The 26023-nt window shown below is 40.7% G+C and overlaps 1 protein-coding gene across 10 annotated transcripts; it reads right to left on the bottom strand.

Moving 5' to 3' along the window:
• LOC128880729 (uncharacterized) lies at positions 1 to 25839 on the bottom strand. 10 transcript variants are annotated; one of them, XM_054131097.1, is made up of 19 exons: positions 25337 to 25836; positions 23446 to 23666; positions 19384 to 20643; positions 14821 to 14916; positions 14528 to 14707; positions 11746 to 11952; positions 10920 to 11170; positions 10632 to 10821; positions 10302 to 10491; positions 8741 to 8835; positions 8613 to 8636; positions 7015 to 7059; positions 6696 to 6762; positions 5126 to 5293; positions 4097 to 4241; positions 3448 to 3555; positions 3224 to 3376; positions 1806 to 1838; positions 1 to 1444 (listed from the first exon to the last, which is right to left on the bottom strand). In XM_054131097.1, the coding sequence occupies exons 3-18, from the start codon at positions 20143 to 20145 to the stop codon at positions 1811 to 1813; spliced, it is 2709 nt and encodes a 902-aa protein (XP_053987072.1). In that variant the 5' UTR covers positions 20146 to 20643; positions 23446 to 23666; positions 25337 to 25836; the 3' UTR covers positions 1 to 1444; positions 1806 to 1810. The 10 variants fall into 10 exon arrangements, with proteins under 10 accessions (XP_053987072.1, XP_053987068.1, XP_053987067.1 ...); XM_054131093.1 differs by lacking the exon at positions 1806 to 1838 and having other exon boundaries at positions 23099 to 23666; positions 25337 to 25838; XM_054131092.1 differs by lacking the exon at positions 1806 to 1838 and having other exon boundaries at positions 25337 to 25838.
• Between the last annotated feature and the right edge of the window lie 184 nt (positions 25840 to 26023).

Below are 26023 nucleotides of genomic sequence, written 5' to 3'. Positions count from 1 at the left end.
GAAGGCTTTCGAACGGTGTAGAATCATACTGCAATATATTATTTTTCTTAACATAACACAATACTACTATCATTATCATTATTGTACTCGTGTTTTCTTCCTCCTGCTTCGATTCTGGCAATCGACGTCGTTTCCATAAATATTCTCCGCTGCATTCCCCTCTCAATAACAATAATAATAATAGTAACAATAATAATTATAATAATTACAATCATAATAATATTATCAGCCGACTTTCTATCCGCGGTGTACGCAGGCACGAGTTGTGCGCGTGTAAGCGTTCGATTTCGATCGATCGATTCGTCACCACCGTAAGAATTGATAATACTATCAAAAGTATCATTGGTTCCATCGGACAGTTACAACGATGTCTCGAAAATTACAAGCTTTCGCGTCTAGAGGCACTAACGTCGACGTTTCCGATTACATACTCAGTTTCCCGCGTCGCTTTTCTCGATCGTGCGGCCATTTCCTAAATCCTAATCGCGACAGGGAAACGGATATACGATCTCGAAGCGTGATACTGGGAATCGATAGAAAATCAAACGTTTCCAATACATACGGTGAAGGATACGTTCGTTGAAGCGTAAAAAATTACATGAAAATTCGAATGAGAACGCGTAAAACTAGGAACGGATGTAGAAACGGACGAATATTTAATTACTCGTCTCGAACGTTATCGATTTCGTTTTGTTCGAGATGAAACGTATATAGAAACACGTTACGTAAGTATACACCGCCGCGTGAAAATCCTACGGCGATACCGACTCCGCTAGGGGGTAAACGATCGTCGTAAGAGTGGCGCGTATGCGCAAAGTAGATGCGCACAATTGTTTCCCGCGCCGCAAAGTAATTTTACGAAGTAGAAACTCTTGCGAGAACTTTTTCCTCCCTCCCGTTTACCTCTCTGGCGATGCTATTATCAGCTGTGCAACTTTTTCGCGGCCATAATACAGGCGTCTACGAATTCAGTTTACCGCTTCCCCAATCGAGAACAATGTCGCCAGATTTCCTCCGTTTTCTTCGTTCCGTTTCGTTTCGTTTCGTATCGTGTCGTATCGTTTTGTTTCGTTCGCATTCGCATTCGTTTGTCCCGGTTAACAAGCGCAAAGTCGAGACGGCGGATAATAAATCATTAACTTTGCTATCGCGTTCAAAAGCGCTCCATGCATCGAAGCTGACCGTGACGGTTGCTGTGGCTAGGCTTGCTTCGACGATTGTCTACGATTTTTGCAAGGGTGTAACGCGACGTGCTTCGCAAATATGAACAATTACGAACGAAAGCGATTCGAACGACAACTCGATGGGAGATATTATTTGCTGTTTGCAAACGACGGCGGACCAGGTGAAGTGATTTCGGTCGTTGAAGACGTCTCCGGGACTTGGTCAGCAGAGACTGAGGGACGATTTCTTTCGCTCGAGCCGTGGTATCTTCACGTAAGTTCTGGAAAGAATATTTAATTAGAACGATTGGAATAGGTGGGACTGTTTGATTCATCAGATTGCGATTATAGGCATACGTATAAGTTTATCGTAAACTGATAACTGAAGTGGAGGTTTGTTAGAAGCAGTCAGATGGCACAGGCAAAACGCTGCTTCGAACTCTAGAATTTAGAGAAGCAAGAGAAGGAAAGAAATATTAACGGTCAGAGATCAGGGGAAATAGGGATCGCAACGACCCGATTTTGCGCAATCGAATACACCAACAGAAAATGCATACGGCGGTTATAGAAAACGAACGGAAGAACACGTTGTTCATGCGCAGCTATGTATTAGGAAATGCTTGGACATCGTCAAGAACTTACCCATCTTATTCACTGAGCACTGGTAGTAGAGACCTTACGCGGCAATTGGGTAAAAAAAATAGAATTAGCTTGCCGTTAGGTGAACATTTATCCTCACGAGGACCATAGCCGTATCAATATTGTCTTTCGTCAGAGCTGGTCACATAATAGGAGGTACATCATACCTCTACATAGTATAAAAAAAATCCCTGATTGGCGTCTTGTCTGTTTAATTAACCTAATCTCCAGAATCACTTGACGGAATAGAAAGACGTTTAAATTTCCCGCGGGAAATGGTGTCGCCATCTAGCGGTGAATATATCGAACTATTTTTCGGAGTTTGATCAGCGCCTCTATCGGGAAAACGCTCAAGTTTGTCCTCGAATAGTTATCTTCTTCCTGGTAGATGGCGCTATTTACAGTACTTTTTTACCGACCTGTTGGTAAATTACCATCATGTCGGTAATTAACATATAAATGGTAATGGATAAAGATAAAAGTACGAAAGTTATCCCACGCGACGAGTAAAACTTCAGTTAAAGATAAAAATGAGAAAATAACCTACGGATGAATGTCCCTGGAAAGAAACCAGGTAACTCAAGCCGTCGAATAAAGATACAAATGCGGAAAAGTATCTTAGGGTTGAAACTGTCTGCAGATAAAGCAGGTATCTTTAGCCTTCGGATAAAAATAATTTAAGTTATCTTTATCCTTTGAATACATTTAGTTCGAATACATTTTTTTATCCAGCAGTCATCGAATAAAGATAAAGTTACGTATCTTTATTCCATTTTCTATTTAAATAATTTTTTTATCTAAATAATGCCCATCTCTGGTTACGGCTGGTTAAAAGTATGGAGAACGCCTATGGGGAAAAAGAATAAAGAAATGATAGATAAAAAAGAAGGGACAATGAGAAAAGAAAATGTTATAAGTTACAAGAACAGTGTAAATAGACCGTTAGGACTACACTATAAAAAAAAAAAATAGTTCGGTCTTTCAACCTCTAGATGGCGCCATTTATATGGTAATTACCGACATGATGGTAATTTACCAACAGGTCGGTAAGAAGCACTGTAAATAACGCCATCTACCAGGAAGAAGAGAACTATTCGAGGACAAACTTGAGCGTTCTCCCGATAGAGGCGCTGATTAAACTCCTCAAAATAGTTCGGTATATTCACCGCTAGATGGCTATTCATTCGAGCGAAAATACCGGGAAAACGGTGATAATTCAAAAGTTCGAAAAAGAAGGCTAGTCTATGATCAAAGTTTTCTTGGTGTTTTCTTGACTCGCGTTGCCTAAACTATTAAAGATATCTCTAAGCAATCCACAACTCGGTTAAAAGAAAGACTTTTGGTAGAAAATTGCTACGTCCATGGCCCCCATTGCGTTACTATCGCGAGTTCCGTAGTAAAGCAAGACGCTGCCCACTTACAATTCGATGCTCTGAATGGTGGACGTGGGGCACATCGTGTCCACTTTGACGTGACAGTGTTTGTGACATTTCATTTGACAGTCTCTGCATTCGTAGCCCTGTTTGCCTAATCTTCTCGCGAGCGTTCGCTTGCATACTTCGCATACGGTCCCACTGAAACGAAACACTCGGTTAAAACGAAACTCGACACTGTTTATCAGATTCCTTCGCCCTTGGACGCTTACCCAGCCATGTGTTTTGCTATGAAGGTATGATCGTTAAATATGTGAAGCTTCGTGCCCTTTTTCCTCCACTTGTTCTTCTGCGCGAGCGACAGTGGCACCAGATAATGCCTAAAAAGAACCAGGCGTCGGTGACTCGCTGTTCTCGCTATGAACTCGGAGCTTATACTTAATTATGAAACGTGAGTGCGCGGAAGAGGACGGCGTTCGAGCCGGGGTCTGCACTAGAGCGTATGCGCGGGTCTTTGTCGGGATGGTCGAGTTATACTTTTCCGGTATGGAGGTTCGGAAGGGCGAAGAGCCTGGTCCGCTAGGATCCGGCAGCTTCTGGAGCGGATGGAGTGCCTGGTCCGCTGGGGTCCGGCTGCTTCAAGGCAAAGGTTCGGGGTGTTCGACTCCAAGATCGTAACTAACTTTTCAGGGGTTCGTTAGCCCGTATTTATACCGTTTTGCGAAGTTCCATGGGACCAATCAGGGGTCTGTTTTCGTCGAGCGCGAGGGGAACTTTATGATTTCTGACCTGTGGCGCGCTCGGTACACGTCGAGCGCGAGGCCTGGGTTTTTCCGCTCGTCTAGGCGCGGTTTTCGCTTATGCTCTAGGTGTGTTCTCGCTACAATTATTAATAAAAAGAAAATGTATCGTACTGCTTACTTTTTAATACCGTTCTCGAGCGTTTCGAGAACCAAGGTGGAAGCTTCGTTGACGTAAGTTCTGGTCGACGCACCGCTGATACCGGACGCCTCGCTCAGACTGGAACGCCTCGAGTGCTCTTCCCTTCCTGGTATCGATAAACGTGCTATAAAATTCAAGCGAAACGATCGTTTGCACTCCGTAACGTTAGTACCACGTCAAAGACGAATAGCAGCTCCGGCAGTAGCATTAGTATCGGCGGTAGCATTAGTATCAGCGTTAGCGTTGGCGTTGGCGTGACTCGCTGTTTCTATCGAGCAAACTTGCAAAGCTCGACGACGACTAGGGCAACTTTTAAGAACGACCAATTCGAATTGCAAACGAATTTTGAAGTTGTAAACGAGCAATGGCTGACTGGCTCTCGGTTGCGTCGTCGCTACGTGATCGTACTCACCGACGTGCCGTGACGCAGATGATACGTACGCAAAACAAACAAGTAGGTACAGTTTTATACTAGCCACACGAAACTATGGAGCTAAACTACTTACGGGAATTCCGAAAATATTCGAGATTCCCGAAAATATCCGGGATTCCCGAGAATATTCGGAATTCTCGAGTTTATGCGGGATCCCGTGTTGATTCGAGATTCCCGAGAATACACGAGATCCCGCAAAAATCCGGGATTCCCGACAATGTACGGGATATAGAATAATATCTGTGATTTCCGAAAGTGTTGTTATTCTTGAAAATTTCAGCAAACCGAATGTACGGGATTTCGAAATTCCGGGAATCCCGAACATTTACGGGATCTCGAAATTCTCGGGAATCCCGAATGGTTTCGGGATCCCGGAAATTCACGGGAATCCCGGATGTATTCGGGATTCTGAAATTCTCGGGATTCCATCCCGATCCCGGGAGGAATTCCCGTCCCGACCGAGATCCCGCACACCCCTATAAACTACTACCAATGGAGGAAACTGCTAACTCTAGAGTCTCAAAACAACCCTCTTACGATTCAGGATTGCTGAGATACAGGTCGAAGGAACATACCAGAGCCGGGATCGCGGGCCCTGTCCGCGGATATGGATCTAGAGTGAGCGTCCTCGTGGTTCGCGTCACCTTCCGGTCCAACGGATCTGCTTCTCGTTTTCGATCGGCTCAGTCGCTTTCTTATCGTGCCGAAGAAGTCCCGCCGTTTTCTTCGCGTTCTACCTCTGTCTGCAACGAAAAACAGGGTGAACAGAATAATGCGAAACAAGGTGTTTTCTTTGATTAAGATGTTAGTGGAATTCCATGTTTGAATTTTAAAGTCGCTGAGATGGTCGGTAAATGGTGTTTTGATATCCAACTTTGGAGTTTCCGACTTGTATGAGGTGTTTCCTATGTGGTCCAGATATTAAAGGCCTGCCGATTATATTCGAGTTTATTAACCGATTCGCAATAAAAATTTAATTTAATTTAAATTTAAATTAAATAGTTATTATTATCATAATTTCATTTCATTTCATTAAAATAATGTAAGCACACAGACGCTACACAAACTAGTTTGAAGTTAATCTATGTAAAAATGGCGCATTAAGATGTTAAGCAATATGTTAATATGTTTATGTAACGTATGTGCTATATAAACCATATTCGGTTTAAAAGCAATAAATAAATAAGATAAGACGAGGTGTTTTCGCAGAATAAAAAACATGCCACTGCAAACACTTTATCAGATTGGCGAAAAAGTTCGTTCGGTGTTTGATGATTGTTATCTTTGCAGTTGGGAGGGTTATTACCTCGACGATAACTTCTACAAATGTGGAATCACGAATTTACCCAAAAGATGGGGAAAGATCATAGAACATAATAGACGATATGTTATACTAGGTTGGCCCACAAGTTCCCGGACGCTTGAATTTTTGACATTACAATTCTTTATGACATTTGATCCAAATCGGAATTGAATTGAATGGCATTTATTTTGAAGAATAATTATTGTTTGATTAAAATGTTATTATAAAATGATTTACTGGTAGCAAATGTCCGGGAAATTATGGGACAACCTAGTAGAATAGATGTATTTCCTTGTCTAAGAAAAATCGCTGTTTATTTCTGCGTTAATATCCGAACGAACATCTTGGAATTTTTGACATTAGAATTCTTTATGACATTTGATCCAAATCGGAATTGAATTAAATGGCATTTATTAGGTTGTCCCGAAAGTTTCTTTCGCTTTATAAATAAGTAATACATGCACAATATTTAATGTTTTATGTTACATTACTGAATTGTGCACGATTCATTTTGCTCCATGACTGTTACAACATGAATATCTATGAAATTGGATTGTCTATTTATATAAACACGACCACATCAAATAATTGAGTGCAACTCGCGAAAGAAACTTTCGGGACAACCTAATATTTTAAAGAATAATTATTGTTTGATTATAACGTTAGTTATAAAATGATTTATTGGTAGCAAGTGTCCGGGAACTTATGGGATAACCTAGTAGAATAGATGTATTTCCTTGTCTAAGAAAAATCGCTGTTTATTTGTGCGTTAATATCTGAACGAACATTTTGGCCAACCTGATGTACCTCCTATCTCCACGTCATGTAAAATAATGAAATACCTTCGGAATTGGAAGAATTTGGTGTGCTTTCTGGTCCCGATGTCATGCTAGCATCTTTTGGTCCATGCTGAAAGGAATCGAGACAAACGTTTATATGCATCGACATTATACTAAGCGAATGTGTATTTTTCTATGAATTTTTTCTTTATTAGCAACGTTAGAGTGTTAAACTTCAACGAACTCGAGGGCTACACCACCTCGAATGGTTTAAATTATTATTTCACGAGCAAAATAATTTTCGACTTTTCGAACACTTCCAGCTGATGTAGCCATTTTTAAAGAAAACTGTACAAGGATTTACAATGACGAGCATAATTACCTCCGGGGATATTTCCTGCCAGTTCCCACTTTCCGTCAGGGCGACCTGTCGAATTAGTAAACACACGCCACTCAGCTGACGATGATTAGTAGTCTCGTGGATCGGGAGATCGTTTCACCTCGTGACGATAAAGAAACTCAAATGTCAAAGGCAAGGGGGTCGCGATAAGTTACCTTTTTACAAGACGTTTACGTTTTCGAGCTGTTAGCTTGGAGTTCAAAGTATCAACATTAACCCTTTCGACCCATATTAATGAGAAAAGGAAATTGATTTATAATTAATAAATTAATAAGAAAAGGAAAAAGAGGTTAACATTAAAAATAATAAACTTCAACCTACTAGTAAAGTATGCAAAGTATACTTTAAAAATATGTAGAATTGTCGGTTAATTATTTCTTCCCCTAAAATTTATTAATGAAGTAAATAGATGATGTTTTATTTTGAATTGGTTCCTGTACGAATACTTATTACACTGACTGTGTATACAGTCCAAAATCGGGACTGTCGTCCAAAAATTGTGGATTTTAGGGGGGGGGGGGGGTGAGGGGTGGATTTGTCCGAAAGCGATTTCAAGGGGTGCATTTTGTAGGGAGCATCAAACAGAGTCGTCTCAAAGGTTTTTTTGATTTTTTCACCCCCTTCCGTCGCCCCTGGATCCTTCTGAAGTGCCGTTTTTCTGCATTACCCCTTTAGGGGGGCGGGGGGGGGGGGGGGAATTAACCCTTTCTCATCAACCCTCGTCAATGCAACTTTGCACACACCCAGAGGACACTTCAAAACTAAACCTCACGAAGTATCCCGAAGATCGGTTGAAAACTCTCGGAGTTATGACGTTTTAAAATAGTGTTCCGTTTTTTTTTACGGCTAGTGTATATGTATGTCCCAGGGAATATTTCTGATTGTTTTCAGCCAAATTACAAGTGAGACTTATAGGAACATACGTGAAAAATTGAAAATCATTCGCGCTGGAACGAGTTGTCTCTTCTTATTCAACTACATATGACAATAGGACCCTTTTGAAAGAAACTCAATTTTGTTCATTTCTACTTGAACAAATGATAATTAATGCGAAAGAAAGTAACTGTTCTATTATCCGAAAATTCCACTATCCGGCCACTTTTCTCTCCCTATCATTAGGGGGGCCAGAAAGTAATGTCGTTTCTGCAGATGTCAATACTTGTTTATCATTTATCAGGTCATTGTGTACCAATTGATTTTGATCGATCTGAGTTTGAAAATTTGCACGCTAGATAGCAAAAGGTTGTTGGTAAAGAGTGCGAACACAATTGATTAAAAATAAAAACTTGTTATGAATTTACTTGTTAGAATTTAATGTAAAAGAAACGACATTACTTTCTGGCCCCCCTAATACTTCGGATACGAGAGTCTCTACCGTAATTTCAGAAAGAGAAACAAGTAGAATCGGTACAATCAGGAAAAGAGCCGAGTCGAAAGGGTATGAGACACTATCGAAAGACAAAAAGAAAAGGTAGAAAAACAGGCAAATGGGAGACGTTCGTACACAGTGATCGTCGTCGAGGGCGACTAGGACGAGGATGACGATGCCAAGCGATGCGATTCTCGCAGGTATGGCTTACCTTAACCACCTGCCGCTCCGGCTGCTGCAAAAGAGAACGCGCAAAAAGATACGCAGTGGTCAGTCGTGGCTTGTTAGTAACAGGATGAAACTAATCTGTTATGAAACATGCAGATTCGTAGATCATACCCTTTGCTGGCTGTGTACGATCAGGGTCCCCTTGTTCCCATTGGACTGACCAGTTCTGTAGGGCGAGTCGACGACGTTGCCGTTCGTCAGGTAGTCTGCGAATTACGTTTTACCATCGATCAGATTCTGTAGTCTTTCATCTAAGCGTAAAAGAAACGTTTGTTGTTTTTTTCTTTTTCTTTTTTTCTTTTTAGGAATTTACGACGTTCTACTTCCGTCTCATCTACGAAGCATCGGTCATTTCGTTTACCAGATGATTTTCAACGGGTGGCAACGTTTCCGTCGTCGCTCGATCCGCGTTTATCTGCGATCGTTACTCGCCGGGTTTCTCTGGTAGCCGAAATAACGTCCAAGGAATTGTCAATCGGGAGAAAACATTCCGATGTCGGGTGGGGGCGGGCGTGAAAACCATTTAAATCGTGCTGAAGGAACGTTAACACGGCCGTTAGATAACGGGATGAGGAGGAGAAAAATAGTAGGAGCCAAAGAAATCTATGCACAATACTGCGTGTGTATTACATGCGAATCGCTACTGAACGCGAACGAGTGATCGGTGGATCCCATCGGGCGAGGATCCATCCTGAAGAGGATGTAGATGCTACCGCGTTAAAGAGCCGGCTATGAAATCGAGACGTGTGTTGTGATCGATAGTAGCAATAGCGTCAATTATGTAGCAGCTTCCCAGGTGCGAGGGGAGGAACGATACAAATTTTATAACGTCCAGACACTGCGGGCGAGTTGGGACTCTCTTCGATAATTTATTCAAAGATCATTAGAAAGTAACGTGTATCAGGCATCAAAAGAAGATTGTTAACCCTTTGCACTCGAGAGGTGTCTCTCAGTCACTATTAGGTATCACGCAGCAAATCTGCAATACCTAATGTTTCCTTAGGTTTCATTTCGGAGCTTTAGGAGCTTTAGGAGCTCGAAGTGTCAATAAAATGATTGTCCGCGAGGTAAAAGTGACCTCATTCTCAAATCTAGATAGCTTAGAATTCATGGCAATAGAATCCTAAGAAACATCTCGAGTTGTTTGCAGATACCAGAAAAAAAGGCCTCGAGTGCAAAGGGTTAATTTTACTTTGAACACGGATTGTGAAATTTTGTTCGGCGAAATGTTCGAAAATAAAGTAAGGGGTCCTAGTCTGCGATCGAAATCGAACAACTTTTGTTCGAAATATTTTTCGCTAACTCCTATAGTTACCGAGAAATTCTACTGGGGAATTTAAAATGGTCCATCCTGTACAAGGGTGCGTAAATAAAATAAACGTAAATAAAGTTTGTTCTTCCTTCCCCCCCCCCCCACCCCCACCCCCTCCACACGCTCCCCGCGGATCTAGAGAGCCGCTACAATTGACGCTATTATCGAGAACACAGGTGGCCGCGACTTATTTGAAAACGATGTAACTGGTTCGCGAGAAACCAGTGAACCAGCGGTGAAGTTTCGTCGGGGCGCGTCACGTAAAGGATAGTATAACAGGTGATACTAACGGGATATCACTATGATTTCACACTCGTGAATACGAACGCAATGCCTTTCAGATAAGTAGTTGGTAATTACCCCCATCGGATAGAACGGTAGAGTCGTACAAGATAAGTGTGCTGTTACCATTGTTGTAATTTAGACTATTGTCGCTGATGACATTTGTCGGATTGTAGGTACGAGTCGGTGACACCGGCTTTATCGTCTCCTTCACCTTGTAAGGTTTGTTCCCAATTTGAGGCACCTCTGCACCCTCGATGAACAGAAACTGAGAAAAGAGAGACAGAAAAGAAAGACGGAGAGACGGGGGGACGACGGACGAGGAGAAGAGAACAACGAAAACGGTAATCGTAGGTGACATACAAACGACGCGATCGGGGTTCGTACGTATCGTTGTATGAGACTCACCTCGACCGTCAGGGTGCCAGTGATGTCGTCCTCCTCGTACGGCCGACACTGCAAGGGTATGATCTGCCTTTGACTCGGATTGGCGAGGAGCTCGTCGACTCCCACGATCCCCAGGCCCAGAAATCGTTGAGATTTATTCACGCGATCGTAGACTTCCAACAACACTTCCGTTGTGTTCCGATTAACATCGCTGAAGACAAACAACGATGATGAATAACAACGATGAAATCCGACGTATCGTCCAAAAAGTCTTCCGAAAAATTAATCGCCAAGTTACGATCGACTCACAATAAGAACGCCTCGTCCCACAACGGATTTCGGGTATCCTTCTTCACGGACGTTTGATTCTTTTGCGAGGGTTCGTCTAGTTCGACTACGCAGTAGGGTTCCATGGCGCCCTTCTCCCCGCCGAGTTCTGCTGCTCTGACCACCTTGACTAGCAATCTCTTGTCACCAGCCACGTATTGATTCTGAACCAACGCGGGACTCTGGGTGCGAGTCGGTTGTCGTTGAGGATGAATTGAGCCACTGGACGTGCTCTACGAACAGAAACTCGAACGGATACCAGTCCACGGTTCGTCAAGAAGCTACCCCTTACTGACGACGCTTATAGTCCAGCCACTTACGATCTTATTATCGAAATGTCAATCCGATAAAAGTGTTGAATTAATCAGTTCAAGTAGCCCGCCTTCCACACACGATAAAACGATAGTATTAGTGCGAAAGAGGTACGCGATAAATTAGCAAATGGAACGTATGTATGTACGTAATTTTGCTTGATAACACGTGCTCTTACGCCTGTCTCTTCCTTCTTCCGAGAGATCTTTTAGACCGAGAACGTGTGAGTCATAGAATTGTTATTTTGCCATTGTATCACTATTATTTTTGTTGTATCACTATTAGCACTATTATTTTGTTGATTAGTGTGTGTGTATTATTGACTCTTTTGTAATAAACAAATTGACGTTGGGCCTGTATATTAACAATATTATTAATTGAGTATTTAATTGAAATACTTCAACAAAAAGTATCTACGTCGCGTGTGTCTGAATCCGAAGTGTCTGGACTAATGTCGGAATTAACCAAAACAGTTTCGTCTGAAAGACAAACTTACCATACTGTCGTAGTGTACCGGCATCGAGAAGCCAGGTTGTTGCGCTTGTTCTCTCCATAGACGCGGGCAACTCGGATATTGAAACAAATTCAGATGAACGTTGGTCCCCCTTAACGCACCCACCACGATTTCCGTTACAACTTCCTGCAACTGGCTCTCGTCCAGATCTTTCTTTATCGTGCCCACTGGGGCCAACGAGACTTTCACCTACGACATAAACGAATCAACTTAACAAGCGTGGGTCAATTGTCGCGGCTGACGATGCCACAGGCCAGTGGTTCTTAATCTTCTTCTAACCATTTAACCCTTTCGACCCGGCTGTTTTTTATTTAAATTCTATTCGTTTCTCTTTTGAAAATTAAACGTATTAAATTTGGGTTCGCTATAAATCGAAGGCTCTGGCCGCGTAAGAAGAGACAATTTCTTCTAATGCAAATGGTGTTCATTCTATTTTTTTTTTTTTTTTTTATTTTAATATACAGTAGAGACTCCCATATCCGTACCCCCAATATACGAACGTTCTATTATCCGTACGTTCTGTTATCCGCACAACGTTTCGTAGCGATGTTTACATACAGAACGAGCAGTGATACATAATTTGCAAGCTTATGAAGGATAAACAAGATTAATTAATTTTTTTGTGGACTTTAGATATATAAAAATTATATTTTAAAATTATATTTAATTATATTTTCGGTAACTTTCTTCTTGCTATTTTGGGGTATTGTTTTTGAAATATTTTGAGAAACCAGAATGCCTAATTACACTTGAACACAATTTGTAAAATATTATTTGGAATTCTACCAAATATTTTCGACTATTTGGTATTTATTACAGTCTGTTACAGAAAAAATAACAATATTCAATATATTTGTCTTTGAAAATTTTAACATGTAGATATTTCACCCACTGGGCCATATATTCTTGTATAACTTAATATAATTATTAACGATCTTTCATTAATCTTTCCATTAATCTATTATTACACTAATATCTTAGAATCTACACTCACAGACAAAAAGATAGCACACCTGTGCTATCTTTAATATCTCGTGTTAAGATTATGCTAGCGTAAAAACTCTGAGTTATATGTAAAACGTACCTTCTACGAATATGTACACATAACATATGTAGATTGACTTTACTTCAATGATTTCTCTTAATTCGAAGAGAAGCACATAATTCAACCCAGACAAGATGATAGCAAACTTGAAAAATAAAGATATATATTTCATATAACACCACTACCACAACAAAAGTATACATATTTCTTAGAATAATATATATATACACAACTACATTTTTTTAATAATGCATAGAACCCCCTTTGCTTTCTATAATTTCCACCATCCTTTAAGGTAAAGAATTACATATATAGTTGTTTAATTTTTATTTGTGTTAAATTTTCCCATTCGGTTGTAACGCAAGTTTTTAATTCATTTATATTTGAAAATCGTCGACCTTCAGCATACACTGCTTGGAAAAACATTGCCCAGCAATTTTTGATGATATTATGGTCGGGTGCGCGCGCCGGCCATTGACGAGTGGAAATATTCTCCTTTAAAAAATATTCCTTAATAATTTTAGCAGCATGCGTTGCAGCATTATCTTGCTGGGATATATATGGTGTAACAGCAATGCGTTCTGCGTACGTATTAATTTGATTTTTGATTAGTTCGAGGTAACGAATGCTATTCATTTTGTTCTGAATAAATTTAATTTCTGTTTTCCCTGGATATCCGTTAACAGCCCAAACCATTACTTCATCGCCACGCATTTGACGTCGAATTTTGATTAGTGGTTGTTTACGAACATCACGATAATAATACGTACATCCGTCTGGGCCATCAAGGGTGAACCGTTTCGCATCCGTAAAGATGACTTTTCTTCAAGTCTTCTTTCAAAGTACATATGCATTTGCAAATAACAACCGTTTCTCCTTATGTCTTGCGTTTAGTAATGGTTTCGCCATTAATCTCGACCGATTTAGAATGCCTAGTCTGGAGTCTTCATGGCGAACATTTTGCATATTTGTTTCTACGCCAGCTTTCTTAGCGATCTCTCTCGCAATAGCACGAGAATTGGAAGCAGCACGTATTATTGCTCGTGTATCGCGTTCAGATAATGCTGCTGGCTTTTAGTGGCTTCCTGTACTTTTATTTTTTCCATATGCACTTGTATCTTTCAGCAAATTGTACAATAACTCTTCAAGTGCGACTAATTTCTTTTGCGATTTGAGTAATGGATAACTTTTGTTTCCGCAGAGCTAATATTACACTAATGTCACTTTCACTAAGCTTTTTGTCACGACCCATTACGAGGATAGCGATATAACAAACCTCTAGAAATTGAACGTAATAACTCGCTGCAAATTCACGGAACACTGAAGAATATGTAAACCTAATTCAAGTGTGCTATCATTTTGTCTGCGTCGGATTATGTATTTCTCTTCGAACTAAGGGAACTCATTGAAGTAAAGTCAATCTATGTTATGTTTACATATTCGTAGAAGGTACATTTTACATATAACTCAGAGTTTTCACGTTAGCATTATCTTAACACGAGATATTAAAGATAGCACAGATGTGCAACATAAGATTAGTATGGCTCTTTGTTGTGGTGGCTAAGAGCAGACATACGACCGCAAAGGGTGAAATCGTAATCTGGTCAACACCAACCAGACACTGAGATCACTGGGACATACATGTACCATCAGGGTTGAAAGGGTTACATTGACCGCAGAGAAACGTATAGCAACAAAGTGACATAAAACATCGCAAACCTCTGGCCAACCGTCGCATTTCAGATCTAAGAGAAGCTTCTCTGTGATGCAAATGACGTTTAGTCGCGCGCGAAAACGGTTCACGTTTACTCGATAGTGGCCGACTTCCAGTTTGTCGCCTTTGCGACGAAACGCCTTCAACTGCAGCGCCGGCGTTGCCTCGCAGTCGCACGTGATGGCCTGGAAGAAGATAACCGTAGGATGGACCAAAAGAGAATCACAACTCGATACCGTGTTGGACAGTTGTAACGTAATTATCGATCTAAACTCCAATTGTAAATCTAATTACGTACGACGTCGTCCTTGGAATCGCATTCGCAAAAGATGTTGGAGAGATTCGGTGGATACGTTTCAGGAAGGACACGTACGAACTCGACTCCGACTCCGTGCTGCAATAAAAATCGTATATTTTTAACCGTTGATGCTTTGATAAACAATATACCTTTCGAGAAGCTTAACCCTTTGCACTCGAGGGCTTTTTTTCTGGTATCTGCCAGCAACTCGAGATGTTAGCATTCTATAGTTGTAGCATTCTATTGCCATGAATTCTAAGCTATCTAAATTTGAGAATGAGGTAACCTTTACCTCGCCGACAATCATTTTATTGACAGTTCGAGCTCCAAGGAAATGAAACCTAAAGAAATGTTAGGTATCGTAGATTTGCTGCGTGAAACCTAGTGGTGACTGAGAGTCACCTCTCGAGTGCAAAGGGTTAAGGGTCGGTAGTATTTTTCAATGCATTAGCAGAGACGAAGTTGTTTAAGGAGCCATGTGCCGTCACAAGGCCGAAAAAAGCGTGATTTTTGTGATTTTTTTTATTAAAACATCTAAAGACTTTTTTACATGCATACGTACATCATAATGTTTACGATAAAATATAACAATAAATAAACATAAGTCAAGAAAAGGCGTTTTGCGGTGACCACTGTCACTTGGATCTGGATCATCTGAAATGAAAACACGAAAAAGTTTTATGTGGTATATTACATTATCTAGTCGTTAACGGATCGGTTCTAAGAAATATTAATTCGGGACAAAGTGGGAGACGTTTTACGAAAAAATTTTCATCGAAAATCGCAATAATTTCTTAAAACCCATGCCATTTTGTTCCAAATCAATATTTCTTAAAACCGATCCGTTAAGGGCTAGGTAATTCCATATGTTACATAAAATTTCTTCATTTTTTCATTTTAGATGATCCAGCTCCGAGTGACAGTGGCCACCGCAAAGAGCTTTTTCTTAACAGGGCCTCCGAAAATTGTCGATGTTACGTTTATTTATTGTTATTTTTGATTGTAAAAATTACGATGTACGTACGTATGTAAAAATGTCTTTGGATGTTTTAATAAAAGAAATAAAAAAAATCATGGTTTTTTCGGCCTCGTGACTGCACATGGCTTCTTAAACTTCATCTCTGCTAATGCGTTGTAAAAATTATGACGTACTCTCCGAAATATGCTCTTTTAAGTACACGTGCAGTTTTTGTAAAAATGTCTTTAGATGTTTGAATTAAAAAATCACAAAAAGTCATGCTTTTTTCGGCCTCGTGATTACGCATGACCCCTTAAGAAGACAGGTATGGCGAAATTGCAATTAATCATGAGAACAGGAAGGTGCGGCTATTTATGAAAACAGAAATGTTAAAGTTGAAGTTATTTACGTGCGTAGAAATGTTTCGATTAAAACTAATTGCAACGACTCTTTCTTCCATCTGCTTAAGATTTTTTGTTAACATACGAGTAAGCTGATATTGTATCGCCACTTGACCCGCGGGTCACGGGTTGTCGACCACTGTTTTACGCGATACTTAGCCGAATAATGATCTCGATTGTCGCGGTCCCGTGGCCAACCCAAGCGCGACGACATCGTGGCTGCGTTAACGGAATCCTAGTCGGCGTTTAACGCGGTCGTAAACGTCCGACTTTTTCGCATATGTCAGGGACGCGTTCGCGATTATGCCCGGCGTTTGACGAGCTCGACGACGAGCCTCGCGACGCAAAGTAAAATTGTCCGACACCGAGGTGTAGCGAGATGTTTTCGTTGCTCGGAAACACCCACGCGCGTCGGGTAGTTTGCCTCGTTTTATCTTCTCTCACCAGGTTCTGATTCGCGTGCAACGAAACCGCACGAAGGGTCGAATCAAAAGCAACAACGATTTTATTAAATAAGAAAACGTCAATTGTAACAGATCAGGTTACCCGAATCTAAAGGAACTATTTCATTCCCGAAGTATGTATTTCGTTAATGTAAAACTCGGCAAATATAAGGAGCGTATATCACGACTAAAATAAAGTTGTAACTAGACTGCGGATTTTTATGCAAAATAAAATCTTGGCAGACGTATCTACAAAAATTCATCGAAAATAGGAATTTATTTTACTCTGCAAATATTATAATATGAACTTTACTCTCAATATTTTTTATATTCTTGCATACTGTGCGCATTTTGTAGGTTCTTGCACATTCAAATTTCCTATAAATGCATAAAAATCCGCAGTCTAGTTATAACATATAAACCAAAATGTGAAAGACAGTTGTGTGTAAGACAGGGCCAACAGGTACGACGATTATGTGACCGATAAAATTTCTTTGAAATGGGATGAAATTGAATGAAATAAATTAGAGATCGATATTATCAGGTTACCTGAGTCTATAAGGACTGCTGTAGTTCCAACAAAATAAATTGGAGAACGAAGGTAATTAGAGCACTTCAGAAAATCAAATTGCATTTACCTTTGACAATCATAATGATACTTGCTGAACCAAGTAGTCTGGCTTGTATGCTCATTTATAACTTTCTAAAGCAGTGTAATTTGAAAATATAGAAAAAAAAGAAAAAAGAGAAAAACAACCTGATGCTTGAGTTATGTCATAACTAATTACTAGTATGTATGTATGAGTGTATATACGTATATACAAGTGTTACTATTGTACGATATTATTGTATGATAGTATGCTTTGCTAGTGTGTATTGCTAGTATGTATGTGTGAGTGTATATACGTATATACAAGTGTTACTATTGTATGATATTATTGTGTGATATTATTAAGTTACAGTTAAGTTATAAGTTATATTACGACTGTATGAAACAATGAAATTGTATAGCTGATATAAACTTTGTAAAAAGTTTCAAAGGCTAAATAAATAAAAAAAAATAAATTAGAGATTGATTATCGATTATATTATCAGATTACGTGAATCTGAAAGAATTATTTTATTTTCGAATGAAACAAATTAACTATCGACCATATCGATCTACGGAACTCCCTAGCGTAGATAAAGATGTCTGAAACGAACGAAATCTTTTATATTTCAGTTCGCTGCCGTATTCGAGACACATGCAATGCAGCGTTCTCCGATGTAACTTGAATAATAAGTCCACATTTATTTTCGTTTCACTTTGCCCGCCGTTCCTTAGTCACAAAGATGACATACAGCGAACAAAGTTCAGCTGACAATGAAACGTGTAATCTTATAACATTGTAATATTATAACATTGCTGCTCTATCGGCCTACTTTTCGTCTTATCAATCAATATACGTCCCTTTTTTATACTTTCGAACGTCTCGACAGAAACCGAAACGAAACCATTCGTCACTTGTCCGCGAAATTGTCTTTCGTTTAAGCGCGCTTTATCTCGCGTATCGGAGCAAGCGCATATAACTACCAATACCGCTTCGACTCAGAAGTGCCAGAAATTCCTTTAGAAATAACTCGATCCCTCGCTTCGTACCTATCAATCAGTCCGTATGTCAATAAACAAGTGAAACTTAATATTATCGTCGAGTAAACGAAGGTGTGCCGCAACAGCTTCTGTGATGCGAACGGTGAATTGGCAACTTCGTTCGCCTGAATTTCGACGAGATTACATGCAATTACTATTACGAGGCATGGGAATAATCCCTCCTCTTCCCCTGGATACTTTATGTATACGTATTTGTTTGTCTGGAAACTCCATGCCGATTTTTGGTAGGTGGTACAGGTCTGAATATATTGCAATGGTTGAAAACAAGTAACATGTGTGCATCCCTTAAATGGTGGAAAGGTTGTGGAACAAAATGTTACTTATACAATTCAATAAATATATATCAAAATTCAAATGTGTCTTTGAAGTTTTCTTAACACTTTATCTACCGAGCTATTTAGAAACAGTCTTTAATTCAAAAAAAGAATTTTCTATAGTAGTAGTGATGGGCAAAACCCTAGGCTTCGAATAAATCTGAAGTTTGCCGACATGTTTGTCTCGTTTCCTTCTTTGGAAAATGTTCAAAAGAGGAAACGAGACAAACATGTCGGCAATCTTCAGATTTATTCGAAGCCTAGAGTTTTGCCCATCACTGTATAGCAGCATTTGCCAATCCAGGCTGATAATAATTCCTCGATATTGTTACTAAACGCATTGAATGCCAAGTCTGTTTCCAAACACTGATCATTGTAAGCAGACAGTCATCAACACAGTAAATAAATTCGAATAGCTAAATACTGCAATTAAAAAGCCTATAAATAGGCTCCCGGTAAATAAAGTGTTAAAAATCGACACGAACTTTCTGGACAACCTAATGCTTTACGTATACGTAAACATCGCGTATATTTCCGTCCGCGAAAATATACTTCGCTCCCATAAAAGTTTTATCTGTATGAAACCACGCACGTGACTCACGCCAAGAAGTTTATCTAAATAAAGCCCTATTCGTCATTCGTGGCACGTTATTTAGATAAGAAGAGCGTCCAACTGTGGGAAAGAAGTCACGGCTCGTTCGGCAATTTGTACGAGACACCCGGAACAGGAGCGCTGGTGAGAATGGAAATGGGGGAATCGGTTTTGGCAACGCGACTCTGCCGCGTATCGACTCACCTCGTCGACGGAGTTGTTGGTAATCTCGTTCAGGGAGGCGACCCAAACCGCCAGCAGTTCGTCGAGGATCGCTGGATCCGAGTAGAGCCAGACGATGACCTCGTTGACCCAGCGCACCGCGTCTGGATCCGCGCCTGTCGCCGTCGGCAGATGCAAGCTCCTGGAGCTTCTCGCCGGGCTGATCAAAGCACCGGAAGTCTTCCTGGCGGTGAGCCGTTTGCGAACAGGGGGCGTAGGTGGAACGTAACCACCGGACGGGGAACCGATTCCACCTGGCGACGCGATACCGGTGCCGGTGGCACCGAGGGATCCGGAACCGGCGCCACCGCCGCCACCACCTGCCCCGCTCGATCCGACCGAAGTCTTACCCCCTGCGGGGCTCGAACCGGACCCGCCACTTTTCTGCTTCCCAAGGGATATCGATTTCACGAGACCACCCGCACTTCCGGCACCTACGGCACTACCGACGACACCGATAGCACCAACGACACCGATGTTATCGTGAACGATATGGCCGTCCTTGGCGGCAATCGTCGTCGCCGAGGCGACCTCGTTTAAAACGAACCGATTGTAAACGTATTTACCGACGCACAACACCACCAAACCGAACAACATCCAGCCGAATATTAGCATCGATAACGTATCCATGGTCGTGTCACCAGTCGAGTCGAAACTGCATATCAGATCGTCCACCCGCTCGGCCAAGTCGGCCATATTGCCCCATCGTTCGACCAACCAAGTCCAATTGGATTCCAAAAACATTCTTTTCTATTTTCACCCGCGAGCGGACAACGCCCCACCACCGTCTTATTCCGGGCTATTAATACACCGCGCGTATACCCTGGGCCCCCAGGACTACGGCACTGCTTCGCGCCTCGATTCCTACTCGCGCCCGTCAGCGATCGTCCCTCAGCGGACTCGCCGCTCGCGGCCCGCGGCTCGTGCCGATCGAACGCGTTGCCGTCATCGTCGCTTTCGTCTCGATGATTTCACGTACCGAGCCCACCACGATCCAACGTCGATCGACGATCTCTCGGTACTTCTTACTTCTCGTCTCCCGCGAGGTTCGATGCCGATCAAAGGTCGTCGAGCATCGTCCTCGAGTCCGAGTTTCAAGTTGGATTCCAAGTCCAAGTCCAAGTGCGATCGAAACTCGATCCCAGTACCTCGATCCAGACGTCGCTGATAGTGAACCGAGCGTTTCTAATTTGCCAAACCGGAGGACAGGTGGACGACGACGATTTCATTGCCGTCGCGGTGCTGAAACAACGATTAGACGTGCGATAGTTTGTGTTTTAGTCAGGCTTTAGGATGTTTGGTGGAAAGCTATGCTATGTTAAGCTGTGCTTTTCGACGATTAGTTTGTTTATTTTTGGTAGAATGTGACTGTGTACTAAAGTGCAGTATTATATCCGCATTCGCTGGTGAAAGTGTACATCTACCGATCGTCAGGGTGTTCCTCGTACTTCACCTTCCCCTAAACCCCTGTGATAAGAAAATGTTAGCGAACCCTCGTAGAATATTAACACTTTGCGCTCGAGTGGCGCCTCTAGGGCGACATACAGTGGGTGTAGAATGTACTCGTACATCGGTGTATTCGTACATCGATCAATTTCCCAAAAAACTTTTGTGTGAAGTTGTAGTTTATTGGGGGGGGGGGGGGGGGGTATCCTTAATTAGGTGGTCTAAAAAAAAGCGGTTTTTCGTGATTTTGTTTAGGATGGAAAAAAATAATTAATTCTATCGAAGTTTTTATCCTATTTTCATACATATTTGAGTAGTCTGTACAAATTTATTCGACAAGAAATATTCAAATTGAGTCGACTGGCAACGCACATTTGTAGAGCACCTCACAATTAAAATCTCCTATCGGCGGGAAAGATGCAGGTCGTAATTTTGGTTTGACACAAAAAAACCAAAAGAAATTTTCATTTTCATACATTTTTCTTCTATGCGAACTAAGAAAACCCCGGAAAAATGGTGAAATGTGAAATTACTGCAAGTTTGAAAAAAAGAATGAGTTCTTTGGGTGACAAAAATCACTTTAACTTGCTAAAAAAGTTGTTAAAATTTTTTTTGTATGAATTTTCTTAGTTCACATAGAAGAGAAATGTATGAAAATGAAAATTTCTTTTGGTTTTTTTTGTGTCAAACCAAAATTACGACTTGCATCTTTCCCGCCGATAGGAGGTTTTAATTTTGACTCAATTGAATATTTCTTGTTGAAAAAATTTGTAAAGACTACTCAAATACGTATGAAAATAGGATAAAAACTTCGATAGAATTAATTATTTTTTTCCATCCTAAACGAATTCACGAAAAACCGCTTTTTTTTAGACCTCCTAATTCAGGATACCCCCGTAACTCCTTTTTTTATAATCAATGATATTCTACATATTCTCGGAAATCTCTAGAATATAGTCCAAACAACAATTACTAGTTTGTATAATTTGCGAAATTAACAAGAAAATACGAAAAATTGGTAGAAATATAGAAGCAATAAGTATTCGCACGGTTCTTATGACGAACAATTTACAGTAGAATTTGTAACATACGCACATCAGTTTATTGCTTCGTGGGAATTAGAAAACATTAAATTTCCAGTAAAAAAGACTTAAAAAATGGCTCTAATAAAGGAATGAAAGAAGATCTTACCCCAAATACCATCGACATTTATGATAGTTAATTTAATGCCTAGAAGAGTTGCAGTAATTATAAAATCAAAAGGAAATCCCACGAAGTATTAATTACTTATAAATTTGAAAAATTTAACACTTGTACGAATACTTATTGCTTCTGTATTTCTATCGATTTATTGTTTTTTCTTGTTGATTTCTCACTTGTACAAAATACCTAATCTTTTCGTACTGTACTTTATTCTAGAGATTTCCAAGAATATGTAGAATATCATTGTTTATAAAAAAAAAAGTTAATAAATTACAATTTCACATAGTTTTTTTGGAAATTGATCGGTGTACGAATACTTTCTACAACCACTGTATGTAATTTAAAAGTGATTTTTGAACGTACAATTTCAATTTTACTTATATCAACATACAGCTAATTATTAATTGAAATAATACACATTGAGTCGTGAATGTTTTTAGATGTTCCTTTTCGAAGCTGAGTTTCTGGTTTTACAGAAATTTATTATAAAAATGGACTCGATTTGATTCTATAGAAAAATGCCTCGAGGGCGAAGGGTTAAACAACTCGATAGAAACATGTATTAATAATTTCGATTTAGATATTCAGCAGAATTTTTTATCTCAAACAAGCTAGCCTATCAAATGAGCATCGATGGACGATCGATCGTTATCTGGCGCGAAAATAGAAAAGAAAATCACAACAACCTCTCTCTATTTCGATATATTAGATGTACTGGAAAGTAATTTCGTTTGTGCAATTTTAAACACTTGTTTATCACTCATCAGCTCATTGATTGTTATCGATATGGCGTTGAAAATTTGCACACTAAATGGCAAAAGGCTGTTGATAACGAAGGCGATACATAATTGATTAAAAATAGAAATTTATTAAAAATTTATTTGAATTTAATGTAAAAAAAAGAAACGACATTACTTTCCAGTCTACCTAATATCATTATCTTCTTGCGTAATGAAATTCTGAACAAGTCAACGTATCGAAATAGTGTGACTCGGATGGTCCTTTCGATGGCAACGTTAATATTTAATTTCGCATATATTCTACATACGTTTAGCATACTTTTCCCACGCTCGCATACGCTACGACAGCATAAAACCTGGCTTCTAGTATTAATTTCCATTCGTCTTCACGGTAACTCGTAGCACGAGCCTCGACACCTAATCGAACAATTTCAACCGATCGACTAATAATAACTCCGTAACGACGAGTGTATCGTGATAAGACACGAAAGGTGTCGATTGCTCCCACCTTTCGTCTCGCTGGATACCTGCACCTGATCTCGACACGTATCTAATGTATACCACGACCGCGTGGTTAGTGTTGATGTTGACGCGTCGATCGCGCAAACCGCGTGCTTACAAGTATACTTCATCTCAATCGCTGCCAATCCCTTACCAATGATCCGTCACGCGCGTCATCCGCCGTGGTCAGCGGGTCGCGTCATCTTCTATTCGTGGAACGGTCAGCTTTCGTTCTTGTTACTCGAGTACTCGCGCAACTCTTGCTAGACGCGCGCTGACTGAACAACGCTCGATCGTCGATCAAGACGGAAACGCTCGATCTGCTCGATCTCCTGCGCCCCTGCCACCTTCTTATGCGACAAAAGCAATTTTCTTCTGAAACATGATCATTGCATGATCATTACATACATTGAATGTTCTTTACACAATTTTCATAGACTAGAGTTCAGAGAAAAGCTGAAAAAGGAAATAGAAGAGGTAGAAGAGGATGTATATAAGTTGATAATTCTGGATAAACCAAAGATATGTAGAGCGATATATCAATGTACAAAAGCGGCGAATTTAGAAATACGAGTAGAATGGAAGATGATTCACCTTTATGTTATTTTGATAAGACTTTTTATTTTTCTAATTTTCTTATATTATATATAGCTATGTAATTAATGTGTAGAACTGGTAAATTGTAAACACGTACGTGTAAGACTGATGAAATGTAAACACGTATGTGTAAGACTTGGGATCTGCACAAACGGGCCAGGAAAATATTAACAGTCCGACAGGACTATCACTCAAACAATGTTACAGGAAAAGTGTAAACGGTCCATTAGGACCACGCTATAAATAAAGATAATTGAATTGATTCATTACATGCATGCCATCAGGGGCTATAGCAGTGTTTGTAGCTACAGTACGGGCTTAGCAACCCCGAGGTACCCGAGCTAGAGGGGGGTCAGCGGGCCCCAACAGAATGTGTTGAACAGATGTGTGAAGGATTGTCGATGCAAATTGTAAATGTAAATGTAATGTAAATGTAATGAAAAAAAAAACACATATGTGTAGAACTGGTAAATTGTAAACACGTATGTGTAAGACTGGTGAATTGTAAACACACACGTATAAGACTTGTGAATTGTACAAGCAAGACCAGACCAAGAACAGTGTTAACAGTCCGACTGTCACTCAAATAATGTTACAGGAAAAGTGTAAACGGGTCCATTAGGACCACACTATAAATAAAGATAATTGAACCATTACATACACACGCATGTAAGCGACAGCGTCGAAAAGCGGTCATTCTCGAAGGAATGTTTTATCGTTAGTATATAGCGTGTATATCGGAAACCGTAGAAAGTAGTAAACATTGAGACCGACTCGCGTCGTAAATATCGAACGAATCCAACCCGCAGTACTTTAATGTCACGATCGTGATCCAAACTCTCCCGCTGTTTATTGGCTCTGCAACCACCCCCAGCCTGCGTCGGATCGTGGACGCATAGATTATATGATTCGTTCGATCGAGCAGTTGAATATCGATTTTGATTTGATTCTTGAGACAGTTAATTAGCCGATTTAAATATAATATAAGTTGCGTCCATAAATGAAGGAAATAGAACGGAGCGCAGCAAATTGTAGCAGAAGTATCAAATTTTCTAAGTAACCAAACGTCACACGACCGCGGAAAATCGATCTTGTTCGCGACACGTTATACAAAACGAAACTTAGTTTCACGAGTAATCTCCATTTCAAAGTGTTTTTATGAATAGATTGGAGCAACAGATACGAAGCACTCACAGGTACCGAGTGGTAGACGTTTAACTACTTGTTTACTAACACGTGTTTTCTGTCAGAGCGATTGTCCCCTGACATTCAACAAGGTATCACCATGTACATAACGGTTTGTTTGTCGATTTTTGCCTACTGCCGCACCGCTCGTCGATGCTCGTATCGCGACACCGTCTCGCTACAAATGCACCGTCGAGCGGCTGTTCGCACTCTCGACTTCGCACAATCGCTACGTGTGTACGTGTACCGAGATCGTGACGTACCGTACTACCGATCCGTTCCACTACGCGTCCATCAGGTTTTACAAATTTCACGCGAACACGTTGATCGTACACCACGCTGTAACCGCGGCGAAATTGCTGCGTCTCCGCACCGCGTGTCTGTCTTCTGCAAATTTCCGTTTCCCCCCTCGTCGGCTTGTTTAGCTGCTCCCTAGGCCACGCCGCGTTGCGCCGTCACCCGGATCCTCACTGCGCCGGCTGCGTTTTCTTCGTCTTCTCTCTATCGCTTCTGTATCACCGCGTCGCGTGGCCGACCGCGTTTCCAAGCGCGCAAGCGCGAGAAACGCGCTGCCGCATATACCTTTTCGACTTTCGATTCACTCGTTTCGCCAGTCACTGATACTGCGCGAAACCAGCGGTGGGGCAGAATCCCGAAAAGCCAGCAAAACGATGGAAAGAGGTCTTTAGGTATGCCCGAAACGCTTTTGGAGTCGTAGACTGCGGACCTGGTACCAGGGTTCCAAAATTTTTAATGGTGGACGATGGTGCTTCTTACGCTGCACTTGCGTTACTGAAAGAAAAATTAGATATGAGGTGGTTTATAGAATTTGTTATATAGATCTGAAGGTTTGTAATGAGTACTCCAATGTTGGTGTCGTACCTGTGACAGGTACCAGGATGGGCGAGTCCTGTCTAATGGGCGCCTTCGATCCAGTCTACGGCTCGTAA

This window comes from Hylaeus volcanicus, chromosome 8 (assembly GCF_026283585.1).
Source record: "Hylaeus volcanicus isolate JK05 chromosome 8, UHH_iyHylVolc1.0_haploid, whole genome shotgun sequence".
NCBI lineage: Eukaryota > Metazoa > Arthropoda > Insecta > Hymenoptera > Colletidae > Hylaeus > Hylaeus volcanicus.
The sequence above is the reverse complement of the archived record's forward strand: the minus strand, read 5'-3'. Positions and strand labels throughout refer to the sequence as shown.